The sequence below is a fragment of the Nicotiana sylvestris genome, chromosome 7, assembly GCF_000393655.2.
Source record: "Nicotiana sylvestris chromosome 7, ASM39365v2, whole genome shotgun sequence".
NCBI lineage: Eukaryota > Viridiplantae > Streptophyta > Magnoliopsida > Solanales > Solanaceae > Nicotiana > Nicotiana sylvestris.
The window spans coordinates 34,009,141-34,025,847 of NC_091063.1; the positions used below are offsets into that span (position 1 = coordinate 34,009,141).

The following is a 16,707-nucleotide window of genomic DNA, read 5'->3' on the forward strand; positions in this document are numbered from 1 at the left end:
AGGAAGAGGTTCGGGCCCAGACAGTTCCAGCACGGCCAGCTCAGATCCAAAGGGGTTCATTGCCACCCCGATACTCCAAGATGCTCTGGTCCGTCTAGTGGGCCTTATGGAGAGTGTCACTCAGGTAGGCATATTCCATGTAGCACCAACTGTCTCCCAAGCTGGAGGAGGATCCTAGACTCCTGTTACTTGTACTCCGGAGCAAATGGCTCCCCAGTTTTAGACCCCCAGCAGCTCAGCCAGTTGGGGTAGTTCAGCCGGGTGTTGTGGCACAGACCGGTGATGGGTCAGTTGTGTCTGCTGATGCCTTATGGAGGCTGGATAGGTTCACCAAGATTTTTACTACCACCTATGGTGGTACATCTTCAAAGGATCCCCATGACTATTTGGACAGCTGTCATGAGGTTCTACGAAACATGGGGATAGTGGAAACCAATGGGGTCGACTTTTCTGCTTTTCATCTATCAGGTTCTGCCAAGACTTGGTGGAGGGATTATTGTTTGGCTAGACCAGTTGGGTCACCGGCTTTGACTTGGGATCAATTCTCTTAGCCATTTCTGGAGAAGTTTCTTCCTATCACCCAGAGGGAAGACTATCGGAGGCAGTTTGAGCGTCTCCAACAGGGTTCTATGACCGTCACTCAGTACAAGACCAGATTCATTGACTTAGCCCACCATGCTCTTCTTATACTTCCCACCGAGAGAGAGATAGATAAAGGAGGTTCATTGAGGGACTCGCTCAGCCTATTCGATTGCAGATGGATAAGGAGACAAGGAGCGAGATTTCTTTCCAGGATGCGGCCAATGTGGCCAGGAGGGTTTAGATGGTTCTAGCTCAAAGGAGCGGTCAGGGGTCTAACAAGAGGCCTCGTCATTCTGGCAGGTTCAGTGGTGCCTCATCTAGAGGCATGGATTCTTTTGGTAGAGGCCATCCTCCCAGGTCGTTTCATTCAACACTTGACTTCTCACGGTGCTCCAAGTAGTCGTGGTTCTCATATGCAGTATTCTGATCAACTACCCTATAGTGCACCGTTAGCTCCTATCAGTGTACCTCTGTTCCATAATTTTCAGGGTGGTTACTCAGGCTGTCAGGTTAGTTTAAGGGTCATCAGTCCTAGTAGACAGGGACTTGTTACACTTGTGGTGATCCGAGGCATATTGCTAGATTGTGCCCTCGAGCATCGAGCAGTTCTCAACATCACGGTTCTCGTACCATGGTTTAGGCACTGGATGTTACACCGCCCACTCGTCTAGCTAGAGGTAAGGTTCAGGTAGCTAGAGGTGGAGGTCAAGGTGCTAGAGGTGGAGGTTAGGCCATTAGATGTGGAGGTCAGGCCATTAAAGATAGAGGCCAGCCAGTAGGAGGCAGTCCTAGGGATGTAGATTAGAGTGGTGGGGCACAACCCCGATGTTATGCATTCCTAGCCAGGCCTGAGGCTGAGGCATCTGATACCGTTATCACAGGTACAGTTTCAGTTTGTAGTAGAGATGCTTCAGTTCTATTTGATCTAGGGTCTACATACTCCTATGTGTCATCTTAATTTTCTTCGTATTTGGTTGTGCCTCATAATTCTTTGAGTGCTCCTATATATGTGTCCACACCAGTGGGTGATTTTATTGTTGTAGATCGTGTCTATTGCTTGTGTGTGGTTATTATTGGGGGTCTTGAGACCTGTGTAGATCTCTTACTTCTGCATATGGTCGATTTTGATGTCATATTGGGGATGGATTGGTTGTCACCTTATCATGATATATTGGACTGTCACGCCAAGACCGTGACCTTAGCCTTGAAGATTTTGCCTCAATTGGAGTGGAGAGGGACTCCTAGTCATTCTGTCAGTAGGGTTGTTTCTTATATGAAGGCTTGGCGTATGTTTGAGAAGGGGTGTTTGTCTTATTTGGCATATGTTCTGATTCTAGTGCTGAGGTTCCTTTTATGGATTTTGTGCCAGTTGTTCTGGAGTTTCCAGAAGTATTTCCTGCAAACCTGCCGGGTATGCCACCTGACAAGGATATTGACTTTTGCATTGATTTATCTCCGGACACTTAGCCCATTTCTATTTTGCCATATCGTATGGCCCCGCCAGAGTTGAAAGAATTGAAGGAGCAGCTGCAAGACTTGCTTGATAAGGTTTTTATCAGGCCTAGTGTCTCACCCTGGGGTGTGCGGGTGTTGTTTGTTAAGAAGAAGAATGGGTCAATGAGGATGTGTATAGGTTATCGGCAGTTGAACAAGGTCACAATCAAGAACAAGTATCCATTGCTGAGGATTGATGATTTGTTTGACCAGCTTCAGGGTGCCAAAGTGTTTTCGAAGATTGATTTGAGATCAGACTACCATCAATTTAGGATTAGGGAATCTGATGTCCCTAAGATGGAGTTTCGCTCTCGTATGGGCATTATAAGTTCTTAGTGATGTCATTTGGGTTGACGAGTGCCCCCACAGCTTTTATGGATTTGATGAACCGAGTGTTCAAGCTTTATCTGGATTCCTTTATCTTCATTGATGATATTTTGATCTACTCTTGTAGCCGAGAGGAGCATGAGTAGTATCTTCGAGTTGTCCTTCAGACTTTGAGAGAAAGTCAGTTGTATGCTATGTTTTCAAAATGTGAGTTTTGGTTGAGTTCAGTTTCCTTCTTGGGTCACGTTGTATTAGTAGAGGGTATTCAGGTGTATTCGAAGAAGATAGAAGTAGTCAAGGACTGCCCTAGAGCCACATCAGCTATAGAGATTCGGAGTTTCTTGAGTTTGACGGGTTATTACCGTCGGTTTATGGAGGGGTTTTCATCTATAGCAGCCTCGATGACCAGGTTGACCCAGAAGGGTGCCCAGTCAAGTGGTCGGACAAGTGTGAGATGAGCTTTCCGAAGCTCAAGACAACTTTGACTACGACGCTGGTGTTGGTTTTGCCCACAGGTTGAGGGTCATATACAGTATATTGTGACGCATCTCATATTGGACTTGGTGCGGTGTTGATGCAGAATGACAAGGTTATTGCATATGCTTCGCGACAGTTGAAGATTCACGAGAAGAATTATCTAGTTCATGATTTGGAGCTAGCATCTATTGTTCACGCGCTAAAGATTTGGAGGCATTATTTATATGGTGTGTCATGTGAAGTGTTCACGGATCACAAGAGTCTATAGTATTTGTTCAAGCAGAAGGAGCTAAATTTGAGACAGAGAAGGTGGTTGGAGCTATTGAAAGACTATGATATCACCATCTTGTATCATCCGGGGAAGGCCAATGTAGTGGCCGATGCTTTGAGTAGGAAGTCAGCTAGTATGGGCATCCTTGCGTATATTCCGGTCAGTGAGAGACTGCTTACTTTGGATGTTCAGGTTTTAGCCAATCAGTTTGTAAGGTTGGATGTTTCTGAGCCCAGTCGTGTTTTAGCTTGCACCGTCGCTCGTTCTTCTTTATTGGAGCCTATCTGAGATAGGCAGTATGATGATCCTCATTTGTGTGTCCTTAGAGATACAGTGCGGCACAGTAGTTCCAAGCAGGTTACAGTTGGAGATGATGGAGTTTTGAGGATGCAGGGTCGAGTTTGTGCGCCTAAGGTGGATGGACTTCGAGAGTTGATTCTAGAGGAGGCCCATATTTCCGGTATTCTATTCATCAAGGCACCGCTAAGATGTATCAGGACTTGCAGCAACATTATTGGTGGAGGAGGATGAAGAAGGATATTGTTGCATATGTATCTCGGTGTTTGAATTATCAGTAGGTAAAGTACGAGCATAAGAGACATGGTGGTTTGCTTCAAAAAATTGAGATTTCTGAGTGGAAGTGGGAGCGTATCACTATAGACTTCGTTATTGGGTATGGGTTATTGTTGATCGGCTGACCAAGTCAATGCATTTCATTCCTGTGGAAGTCTCCTATCCTTCATAGAGGTTAGTTGAGATCTATATTTGGGAGATTGTTCGTCTTCATGGTGTGTCTGTGTCTACTATTTCTGATCGAGGTACGCAATTTACTTCACATTTCTAGAGGTTAGTTCAGCATGAGTTGGGTACACAGGTCGAGTTGAGCAAAGCATTTCATCCTCAGACGGACGGACAGTCCGAGCGTACTATTCAGATTTTGGAGGATATGCTCTGAGCATGTGTTATTAACTTTGGAAGTTCATAGTATTAGTTCTTGTCATTAGCGGAGTTTTCTTACAACAACAACTATCAGTCGAGCATCCAGATGGCTCCCTATGATGCATTATATGGTAGACAATGTCGATCACCAGTTGGGTGGTTTGAGTCGGGGGAGGCTCGGTTGTTGGGTACGGATTTGGTACAGGATGCCTTGAACAAGGTTAAGATCATTCAGGATAGGCTTCGTACACCTCAGTCCAAGAAAAAGAGTTATGACGACTGTAAGGTTTTGTGATATGGCATTCATGGTCGGAGAGCGAGTGTTGCTTTGGGTCTCGCCTAATAAGGGAGTGATGAGATTTGGAAAGAAGGGCAAGCTAAGCCCTAAGTTCATCGGGCTTTTTGAGATTCTTGATCGAGTGGTAGAGGTGGATTACAAACTTGCGTTGACATCGAGTTTATCAGCAGTGCATCCAGTGTTTTATGTATCCATGCTTCTGAAGTATCACGATGATCCATCCCACATGTTAGACTTCAGCACTGTCCAGTTGGACAAGGACTTGACCTATAAGGAGGAGCCGATAGCTATTCTAGACTGGCAGGTTCGTTAGTTGAGATCAAAGAATTTCTCTTTAGTTCATGTGTAGTGGAGAGGTCAGCCTATTGAGGTAGCGACCTGGGAGTCCGAGTTCGATATGTGGAGCCGATATCCCCATCTTTTCACCGACTCAGGTACTTTTCTATGTTCGTTCGAGGACGAACGATTGTTTTAGAGGTGGAGAATGTGATGAACCAAAAAGTCATCTCTACTTTTACAAGTCAAATCTGTGTTGTGAGGCCTTAAAACCTCCTTTTATTTCACCTCGATTTGTGTGCACGGTCCGGGAGCGTTTCCGAAAAGCTTTTATGTGAAATTTAAAAAAAATTGATTTTGAACTTTAAAATTAATTAAAGTTGACTTCGGTCAACATTTTTGGTAAACGGACCTGGACACCGTGATTAAACAGTCCCGTAGGGTCCGTAGTAAAATATGGGATTTGGGCATATGCCCGGAATCAAATTTCGAGTTCCGTAGCCCGAGAAAAGATTTTTTAAAGAAAGTTATTTGCTGAAAAATATAATTGGAAATGAAATGGTGTGTGATCTTGATGGTATCGGGCCTGTATTTTGGTTCGGGAGCCCGGTACATATTTAATATAATAACTAAGTCGAATCTGTAAAATTTGGTAAGAATCGGAGTTGATTTGGTATAAATCGGACCCATAGTTGAGAATATGGAAATTTCAATGTTCTTAAGAGTTTCATGGATTTTTGTGCTAAATTCATAGTTGTTGATGTTATTTTGATGATTTGATCACACGAACAAGTTCGTATGATATTTTTTGACTTGTGTGCATGTTTGGTTTGGAGCCCTCGATAGGCCACAGGGTGATTAGGACTTAGGAAAACTCAGCTGATGCATCTGGTGTTTTGCACAAGCCCCTGATCTCGCAATTGCGAGATCAGGCTTCGCAATTGTGAAGTGAGCAGGTTGGGAAATGTGACAATAATGTCGCAAATGCGAACCAGGCCTGGGCAGGCCATCCTCGCAAATGCGACACTCTGGCCGTAAATGCGAAGGTCAGAGTTGTCGCAAATGCGAAGGCAGCGGAAAATTATAGGGTTCGCAATTGCGAACCCCTAATCGCAATTACGATAACTGCGGCCTGTTAAGTGAAATTTTAGACAGGATTTTCACCATTTTTCAATTCTCTCAAACCCTAAACATCCCTAGGCGATTTTTAAAAGACTCAAACTTCTCCAAATCATAGGTAAGTGATTTCTAACTCATCTTCTTCAATCTAATTCATCTTTTTACATGATTTCACTTCAAAATCCAGGGTTTTTCATGGGAAATTTGGGTGTTTTGGGTAGGAATTAGGATTCTCAAATTTTGGGAATTTGGACCTCAATTTGAGGTCGGATTTCAAAACCATTGCATATTTGAGTTCGTGGGTAAATGAGTAATCGGGTTTTGGTTAGAACTTCGAGTTTTGACCAAGCAGGCCCGAGGTCGATTTTTGACTTTTTGGGGAAAACATTGGAAAATCTATATTCATGCATTAGAATTGGTTTATTTAGCATTTATTTATGTTATTAAGCAAATTATGACTAGATACAAGCGGATTGGAAGTGGATCCGAGAGGTAAAGCTGTAATTGACGCTTGATTTTATCTATGGAATTGAGGTAAGTGTTTGGTCTAAACTTAGCTTGAGGGAATATGAGTTGTGGTCTTACTTACTACGTGTTAGTGTTGAGTACGACGTATAGGTGTGGTGACAAGTATCTATGCGTTGGTGTCAAGCATGCCCGTGAGTCTTATACCATGATTGTTGTGACTCTTGTTATGTATGTCCATGCTTAAGTTAATGATTATCACTTTTGAACAAGATTTACAATAATTTCTTGGTAATTGACCATTGTTGAGTATTGGCTCAAGTTGAGATTTATTTTGTGAAGTTAACTGTTGAAACGAGATTAGTTACAGCTGATTCCCTTGCCGGGATGTTATTGTTTCTCTTGTTGATTCCCTTGCCAGGATGTATTGTTTCTATTGTTTGGGTGTGGAAGAGTGTAAATCACGAAGGGTGATGTCGTGCATGATATTCTGAGTGAGTGTTGATGCACGAAGGGTGATGTCGTGCCAATATTGTGAGTGTTAATGCACGAAGGGCGATGTCATACCATGATTTGAGAGCTAATGCACGAAGGGTGATGTCGTGCCGATATTGTCAGAGTTTAATTCACGAAGGGTGATGCCATACCGTTTATATTGTTTCATATGGTGAGAACGAGAGTAAAAGAACAAAGGATGATGTCGTGCACGTGTTACTGTTCATTATTCTTGTTGATACAAATATGGTGTTCATTATGCTTCTCTATTTGGTTTACTGTTAGAATTTGATATTCCCCGTAGCATGTCCCCTTCCATCTTTATTTGTTATTTCCTGTTATTATTGTTCTGTTCGTATATGATTTAACTACACAGGTTTATATGGTTGTTGTGTCCTAGCCTCATCACTACTTCGCCGAGGTTCGGCTCGACACGTACCAGTATATGGGGTCGGTTGTACTGATACTACACTCTACACTTTCTGTGCAGATTTCGGTGCTCGACCTCGTGAGTAGATCGTGGGTTGCTGCCTTCAATCCATAGGTGACCCGAGGTAGATCTACCAGCGTTCGCAGACTGCAGAGTCCCCTTCCTTATATTTTAGATATACTGTCTCTTTTCATGTCGAGAATAGTTATATTTCTTTTCAACCAATGTTTGTAGAAATATTTAGATATTCGTGACATTGTGACACCAGATCGTTGGGTAGCTTTGTTTTAGAACCTAAGTTGTTATGGAAATTCCGTATTTTATACTTGCTTAGCTTTATTTGCAATTTATTACTACTGTTTAGGTTGATAATACAATGTGTTATAACGTATCGGTTGGCTTGCCTGGCTTTCACGAGTAGGCGCCATCACGATCCCGACGGTGGGGAATCCGGGTCGTGACATATACCCTAAATGTATACGAATATTTAGCTTGAAACCCAGTCCGTTAATCCAATTATTATTGTATATTAACTTGAGATTTTTGTAGGAACTCATAAAATTAAAATCGTGGATCCGCCTCTGAGGTAAATATATAGTATGTTGCAATACTGTAACTAATTAACGTTAATGAATCAAAAGCCACCAAAATTGTGAATTCCAAAATGTATTTGTAGGTAGACAATCAATATGAATATGGCTACTTCCCGATTATACTATTGCTTGTCACCATTGATAGATAAGCAGGGCTCTTTATGCATCTGTTTCATCAGTATAAACCAAAATTAAATAAAGTGATTGATGTCAAAGAGACTCATGTTAGAATCTAAATTCACAAGTAATGACACTGGAGAAAGCAGGGGCATAAGTTAATAATATGGGTCAACATCTAAGATCATTATTATATGATAAGCTCACAGTGTCATTTACCGCCATAAGCTCATCGTCATGTTAGAGCTATATATCTTGTGACCCTTTTCTTAGTTGTAACGATTCGTCCGGTTGTTTCGAGAGTTCTAGCCACAATATCTTATTAACTGCTTCCACCATATCTTTTTCTGCTTATATGACTTGCCGGGAGGTTTCATTTTGGTTTTTTGGAGCGTTTTGGGTCGCTAAGTCCATAAACGGAGGCTTAAGTCTTTGAATTTGGACCACAGTCGTAACTGTATGAAGACGACTCTGGAATAGAGTACCATCGATTCCATTAGCTCCGTTGGGTGATTTTCGGCTTAGGGGCGTATCCGGATTGTATTTTGGAGGTCTGTAGCTTATTTAGGCTTGAAATAGCGAAAGTCAAAGTTTAGAAGATTTTGACCGGTAGTGGACTTTTTAATATTGGTGCCGGATTCTAATTCCGGAAGTTAGAGTAGGTGCGTAAGGTTGAATATGACTTATGTGCAAATTTTGAGGTCATTCGGACATGGTTTGATAGGTTTCAGCATCGGTTGTAGAAAAATTGAAGTTTCAAGATCTTTATGTTTGAATCGAAGGGTGATTCGTAATTTTAACGTTGTTTGATGTGATTTGAGGGCTCGACTAAGTTTATATGGTGTTTTAGGTCTTGTGGGTATGTTTGGTTGAGGTTTTGGGGGCCTCGGATGTGTTTCAGGGTGAGTTTTGAGCGAGTCCGGGCATTTTGTCACTCTGATGTTGTTCTGGAACGTGGGAAGTGTGGACCGCACAATTCCATGTGTTGCGGCACATTTTTGAGTGTTGTAGCAGATGAAGAAGTGTTGCAGCAGACAAAAATATGCGGACCATAGAGCAAAAAATTGCGGACCGCACAATTCTGTCTGTGGCCGCACTTGTGGTGGTTCTACAGGTTCTCTGGTCTGACTTCGGAAGCTTATATATTTTAATCTACAAGGAATTTGGAGATGATTCAAAAATGAAAATTATAGCCCTTCGTATCTAGTTTCCATAAAGATAAAGAAATCATCATTTAGACATCTGTAGAGAAAGCTATAACCAATTTACAGAAGCTTGGTAGAGGAGAGACTGTGAAGTGCAGCCGCACAATATTTGTGCGACCGCAGAAGCCAGGATGTGCGACCACACTTGGAGTTGTGCAAAACGCACATTGAGAGGTCAGATTGGATAGTATATAACCAAGGTTTAGGGTATTATTTTATTTCTGGACAATAGAAGCTCGGTTTGAGACGATTTTTCGTGGGATTTTCAAGAAATTCATCGGAGTAAGTGATTCTAACTCGGATTGGGTTAATATACATGAATATATCACTGATTTAATCATTTAATTAGTACTTTGAGATGAGAATTTCGAAAAAATTTGTAGAAACTTCATACACCATAAATTGGGGATTTGAAGGTCGAGTTGTGATCGAAATTGGCTAATTATGGTATGGTTGGACTTGTGAGTGAATGGGTGTTCATATTTTGTGACTTTTACCTGCTTCCGAGATGTGGGCCCGGGGAGGCTTTTTAGGGCGATTTTCGAATTTCTTATTTATGTTTTGATTTTATTAATTAGATTAGTCTATTATAGTTATACTTATGATATGTAATTGTTTTTTGGCTAGATTTGGGCCATTCAGAGTCGGATATTCGTAAAAAAAGGTATTGTTATCGAGTGATTGAGCTTGGTTCGAGGTAAGTGGTTTGCCTAACCTTGTGTGAGGAACTCCCCTTTGGATTGGTGTTGTTTTATATATGTGAGCGCTGTGTATGTGAGGTGACGAGTACGTACACGAACTAATTATTGTAAAAACTCGATTTTCACTGAATAATAACCTGTGTAGTATCATGTTAGCTTAGAATAGCATGTCTACTTGCCTTAATTGCTTATCTGAACTCTGTGTAGCATGTTTAGTGAAATTTATGTTTCTCCTTGACTTGTGGTTAGTCTAAACTGTAGGTTCTCTACTGTAACTGTTATTTCCGTTGTTTGAGCTGCATATTTACTTTGGGACTACGGAACGGTATTTCGATAGATCCCCATGTTCTGCATATTTACCTTGGAACTACAGAACGGTCACTACCAGAAATTGTAGCTATGGCAATGCTTTTAATTGCTACGGATCCGTAGCCGTTGCTATAAATGGTGTATTGTTACGGTTTTAACCGTTACAAAAATTATTGGAACTATCGGGAAACTTAGCAACCGAACCGTTGCAATAGTTTTAAAACCGTTCCAATAGAGGTATCTATGGCAACGTTTTGTATAACTGTAGCAATAAATCTATCTATGGCAACGGTTATATCTATTGTTACAGTCATTAATTCCCTCCTTATTTTTCACCCAAATTTTCTATACCCGCTAAAATTAAAGGGGCCACAATCTGATTTTCAATTTTTATTTTTTAGCTTTTATGTCTAATAAAATATTAAACCCCTAATTTTAGTTTTCATATCGGAGATAACGAGATACAAAGGCGATTTCAGACTCGATCTCCTCCAGGCAATTTTGGACTCGATCCAAGCTCATCCATCAACAGTTTCTTCAAATCTGAAAATCGTTAATTGGAAGGCTTAATTTTGGACTCCAGGCTCAACAACAGAGCGGCGTGCTAATTAATCCTTTCGAGTTTCTCCAAATTGAAAATCGGTAAACAGCTCTCTTCTTTCGAGTTTTGATTTCTAATTTCTTGTTCTTTGTTGCAATTAAGTATGCATAATGGCCATCGCAAATCTAGTTTGATATCTTAACTCGTGTGGGTGTTGAAGGCTTAATTTTTAGCAGCTTTTTAAATTTGTTTTTGTTTAAATTTCTGGGTTGTTTTTTGTGTATTTTGTTTAAATTTCTGGGTTGGTTGCTCGTGGGTTGGTTTTTGTGTTTTTGTTTAAATTTCGATGTTTCTGTAAGCTTCCTTCACATTATTTTGATAGTGAATGAAAAGAGCTTGTTGTTTAAATAGATGATATAAGCCGCGTGCAACTGAAAATGATTAGAACTTGTGTTCGTTGAAATCAAGATGTCGAAGAGATGGGGTTGGTTACAGTGAGTTTATCCAAGCAGTGTCATCCATTTGTTAATTGGAAGTCATTCACATTCTTAAAGGCCTCTGAAAAATGGCACTTCTTTCTGAAGGGACTGAGAATAGTCATTCTCCCCGTGAGGTATTGCATTTCGTCAATAGAGACAGATAGTTTCATCTCGGGGAGAATTTGGATTGTTTATTCTCTTGATTAGCCTTACATCTCTCTGTGATTAGCTAATAACTCATTAAGATCCTTAAGCTGATCTCTTAGCTTTCCTTATTAACACCTGATCATTAAGCTATGGTCCCTTATTAAATTGATCATCTTTCTCCTCCGATTTGGTTTCGCTGAGCTCTCCTGATATATGATCCTAAAATCCAAACAAAACTATATGAGTTGAGTTGCTGGTCAAATTGCCAGTCAATCCACATGATGGCAACAAGAGAAATAGTGAGCAGTAACAAGTTAACAACTTTTTTCTTAAAATGGTGAACAAGACAAGACAGAGAAACTGATTCTTTCTCCCATTTCTTTAGTAGTAACAATTATACCTAATATAAGGGAAGCATAACTGAAAGGGATATGCCCATAGATTACACAAAGCAGACAGAGAAACATGTAGAAAAATAGGAAGTGGACTCATCAAGCTACTCTCTTAAGAAAAGAGAAAAAGTTCAAACTAGAAAATTACAGAGAACAACAGAAATATTTTAACAGTAGGCCGACACTGCTTTGTTTCTTTCTTCATGGGTATCTCTCTATTTGCGTAAGTCCTACTTTACATATGTGTATAAAAAAGTTGAAAAGTTTCAGTTGCAATCTTGATATTTGTATCTCTAGTATTTTTTAGATGTAATAAATACATATGGGTTTGTTCTATATGTGTGTTAATTACATGCTTTATACATGTATAATGCCATCAGTTTTCTCATACTATCATATTCTTGCGACTAAACTGCACAATGTAGCTAGTTGTAGGGAGGTGTGCTAGGATGAAATAGTTGTGTGCGACGTCTCTTATTGGTTACATTAGTTGATTATTTGTTCTGCTAGACATTTTAAACATCTTTTGAGATGTAATATCTTATTCTAATAGAAGTTCCCTGAAAAGCAATTATATGTCATCAATTTTTTCCTAACACTTTGTATTGTGATTAATCCAGGCAGTTGTGACTTTAGCTGGGCTTTACTATTGGAGTGCTAAATTATCTGGAAACTACTTCGGGCCAATTTGCTTCTTGAATTACTGGGACTAGGGGTGAGCAATGACTTGTTAGTCTCAAATTTTGGTCATATTCTTGTGTTCATTAATATTGTTTTTGGTTGTGCAAGAATCCTTGCTGATATTTGTTGATACCTGCTGCAATTCAGCCATTGTCTGATGACTGCCACTCTTCTTTTTGGCTGATTCATTCATCTCTTTTTGGCATATCACTTCTGCCATCTTGGAAAATCCCATTTGGCATTTTGATTTGAAATATTATTATATAGTTAACCTATTCGATATTTGATTCAGAAATTACTTAAAAATGCTTTCTATTAATGCTTTTGCTAACCTATTTCGCGTTTGCTCTTTTGAATCTGACAGAGATTTTAACAGTCATGAATCAAGAAGGGTGCTCACTTTAAATCAAAGGGATTTAAAGTTATGAGAATGACAAGCTTCAAATGGAGAATAGGCCGCTAGATGTTCCGACATCTCACTTTAAAGCTCTTCTTGAATATTGGAACTCCGATCCCGCCATGGTAATTACATCCAACTTTTGCCAACTTTTGGTTGGAATAAACAAAGCTCCTGTAAATAAACTAGAAATTATTAGATGTTGGAATGCATGAGAAAGGGGATTACATGCCTTATTCACTTTTACTTCTACCTATAATTTGTCTTAGTATCAGTAGGTCAAAAAATTAGAGCATGTTCTATGAAGATCAAATCTCCATCATAGAGAAGCTATGTAATGTTGGCATAGTTCTCCTTTATAAAGTATATATCTGTCGAGAAATGCATTAGATATTAGATATGATTTGCCTCTTACACTTTGTGTTGTTTGAATGTCTTGGCGTACTAGAAAAGTTGTCCTTAACGTCATTGTTACCTAAAACACAAGGCCAGGGTATAGCCAAGGAATTGTGGAAACATTAAACAGGAACTCTCTCCTTAACAGCTGCACCTTGTGTGGTTAAAGAAGTTCAACATTGTGATGTTTTTCCTTTCTTGAACCTAGTTGATTCCTGCTATGGCTCTTTCTTCATCTTTCGCCATATTCTGCTCCATATCCTTTTGGCTAAAATCAACTATAGTTCATTCTGCTTCATTGCCAAGTTGCCAGGACTTTTTGGTTGTTTTGGCATTCAATGGGCAGCAAGATCATATTTCTAGAATAAAAAATAAGTGTCTGCACAATCTATTTCTATGGTGTAATAGTAGTTTGAGTTAACAAGACTTTTTTAAAAAAGAATAAAGGAAATTTTGGATCCTCTGTAAATGCTATTGATGAGAGAATGCAACAACAAATGGAGGAAATGGAAGAGAGGATGCAACAAAGATTGCTGGAAAAGTTGAATGGACAAAAGGAAGCTATGGAACAAGATATTATGATGAACATCGTTACATGAATTCAACGTCTCAACCCCGATTTGAAGACTTGATCGTGACATGCTAGTATTCAGTGCTCTTGCACCTGGTGAAGCTTCTTCTGCACAACACGATGCTATTCAACAAATCAATCGTCCATCCGCTGGCAGTAACAATCAAGGTTAGTCCGTACCAAATGTTACACGTCTTCTCTTTCTCTTCTTCTCCTCTTTTTTTATGTTGCTTCTCTACCATTGTGCGCTCTCTCGGTCTCTCTCTTTCCGGCAATGTTTTACTGGTTTTAAAGGATATTTATGGTGGAGAATGGGTTATTTGTGAAGTCATTTTAAGGGAGTTTTGGCTGGGGTTTGAAGTTGTTTCGGGGTTGACTGGAGATGGGGTTCTCACTGGTTTTCGGTTTTGAGGAATTGTCCTTATTTAATTGTCAAGGTTTGAGATTCTGGAGTTTGCTAGATATGGTTTAAAAGTAGGAGTAATAGAAAACAAACATGGATTCTTAGTTTCTTTGGTGTGTGTGTGGGTGTTTGTTTTGTGGGAGATTTAGGATTTAGCCCAAGCTCCTCACTCGGGTAAGCATTTTCAGTAGCCAGACCATAAATCTGATAGTATCTTCTATTTCTGAGGCTAATCTGCAAACACCAAGTAGTTCACAATCAAGTCTTAATTAAAGACACTTTAGGATTGAGTGGCATTTTCATGTTCTTCACTAAAGTTACATAATGAGCACATCTCAACTTTTTTCAAACCGTATTCACGTTGCCATAGTTCTCTGCAATGGATGGAATAGCTAGAGGGGAATGTGACGTTTATCATAAGTAATGAGAAAAAATAATTTTTATCTGAGCACATCTCTCGATTGGCTTGGTACACTATGTCATTGCCTTCCCTCTTGTTTCCTTCTCTCGCTTTCTTTTAGAGAGTATATATTATATTGTGTGCATGCTTCTAATGTTCATAGAACTTTGAATTCTGATTGAACTGGGATTTAAAGCCCTACATAAACACTAATATTAATAGTTCTACTCTTCTTAGTCATTTACCACCATGTTTCCAAACTAGGATGTCATTTACAACAAAACATTCGTCAAGTAAGGAATATGTAACTAGCGGGTTTAATCAGAGGATAAACATAAGGAAATTCTCCTATAGAGATATTCTTCACTTAGTCTGCTTATAGTCACTTGTTCTTTCTAATACTTTTCTCGGGGATAATGACTTTATTTATACTCTTTTGTAGGTGGAGTTTATTTATACTCTTTTGTAGGTGGAGTAGATGAAGAAATGAAAGACAGAGGCAGTGATGAAAATCTAGACCTACTTAAGAGAATTTTGAATTGTTGATTGTTGTAGATGCATGTGGCAGTTTCTAGGAATGTTTGTTATCAAAACATTTTAAAACTTTTAACTCTTGAAATATCAAATGTATGTACTTGGTAACATTTATCTATGGATATTATTATAGCTTGTTGGATAATTTGGATTAAAAATAGTTTCATTTTGTTATTTATATGAATTTTAGTGTGCTATAGTTTATTGTATATATATGTAAATCTGTATTCACAACAGGGGACAATATTTTCAATTCAATTAAACTGTTACAGTAGCTTACAGAACCGTTGCCATAGGACATGCAAACCGTTCCAAAATAATCTAAACAACGTTGCAATAGGTAGCTCAACCTTTGCAATATCTTAAAGAAATCGTTGCCATTTCTTAAATAGTTGTAACGACTTAATAGATATAGTTACGGTTAATGACCGTTGCATTTAAAATTATGGTAACGGAAATCAACCGTTGCAATAGATAAAAATAATCGTTCCAGAAGGACGAGGGAAAACCGTTGTGATAGACTATACTATAGCAACGGTTAGCTGAACCGTTCCATAAGCTCTATAGGCACGCAAGCTTGTGGAACGGTTGTTGAACCGTTGTAATACATCTATGGCAACGATTTACCTATCTGTTGCAACGGTTTTCCATGCGTAGCCATAGGTAAATTTTCTAGTAGTGGGTATTCCGGTAGATACCCCTGTTCTGCATATTTACTTTGGGCCTACAGAATGGTGTTCCAGTAGATCCCCCTGCACATTTACTTTGAGACTACGAGACGGTATCTCGGGAGATCCCCTGTTGTTATCTCTGTGTATTGAGCTATTACCTTTCAATGATTTCACTCTTGTTAAATTTCGGTCTTTATTTTACTACGATATTTTATTCTGTCTATATATATATATATACCAGTAGGGCTTTGACCTGATCTCGTCACTACTCGACCGAAGTTAGGCTTGGCATTTATTGGGTACCGTTGTGGTATATTCATGCCCTTCCCTGCATCCAGGTACTGCGTATCAGCCACATTATCAGTGAGTCAAGACAACTCTGGAGACTTCAAGATATATCTGCCGCGTTCGTAGATCTCGGAGTCCCTTTCTACTCTTCCCCATGGCAAACGCTTCCTGTATTTCCCTTTTGTTAGACTCTAGATTATAGAGATACTATTTTCTTTTTATAGTTTGTGACTCATGATGTTTTGGGTTTTGGGCATATTGTGTATTACCGAGTAGTTGGTTATTGTATATGCCAAGTAGCATGGTATTCAGTTATGTGTTCTGTTAGTGTTAGTTGTAAATTTTCATGTTCTTCATTTCTTTTCCGCAAAATGTTGGGCTTACCTAGTCGTAGAGACTAGGTGACGTCACGACAATTCACGGAGGGAGAATTTGAGCCGTGACAAGGTTGTATCAGAGCTCTAGGTGCATAGGAGTCGTGAGTCATTAGTCGGTTTATTAGAATCTCGCGGATCGGTACAAAGACATCTATTCTTATCTTCGGGAGGCTATGAAACTGTTACGAAAGTTACGCTTCTTTCATTCCTATCGTGAGAGCTTATTGATCTTAGAGTTTCAACTTTTATCATTCCATTCTCCGCAGTTGGTGAGGACACGAACTGTAGTTATCGATGACGCTGCTCCCACAGCAGGTGTCGCTAGAGAGAGA

At 39.6% G+C, this 16,707-nt stretch overlaps 1 protein-coding gene and 1 long non-coding RNA gene across 2 annotated transcripts; both read left to right on the forward strand.

Annotated features, from left to right (window-relative positions):
- The first annotated feature begins 4,362 nt into the window (after positions 1 to 4,362).
- On the forward strand, positions 4,363 to 4,701 carry LOC138872972 (uncharacterized). Its single transcript, XM_070151395.1, has one exon. The coding sequence runs from the start codon at positions 4,363 to 4,365 to the stop codon at positions 4,699 to 4,701; it is 339 nt and encodes a 112-aa protein (XP_070007496.1).
- A 5,828-nt stretch (positions 4,702 to 10,529) lies between these two features.
- LOC104228070 (uncharacterized) lies at positions 10,530 to 15,217 on the forward strand. Its single transcript, XR_011400932.1, has 5 exons — positions 10,530 to 10,740; positions 12,278 to 12,372; positions 12,703 to 12,860; positions 13,572 to 13,870; positions 14,948 to 15,217. It is a non-coding gene; the product is annotated as an uncharacterized lncRNA (long non-coding RNA).
- The last annotated feature ends 1,490 nt before the right edge of the window (positions 15,218 to 16,707 follow it).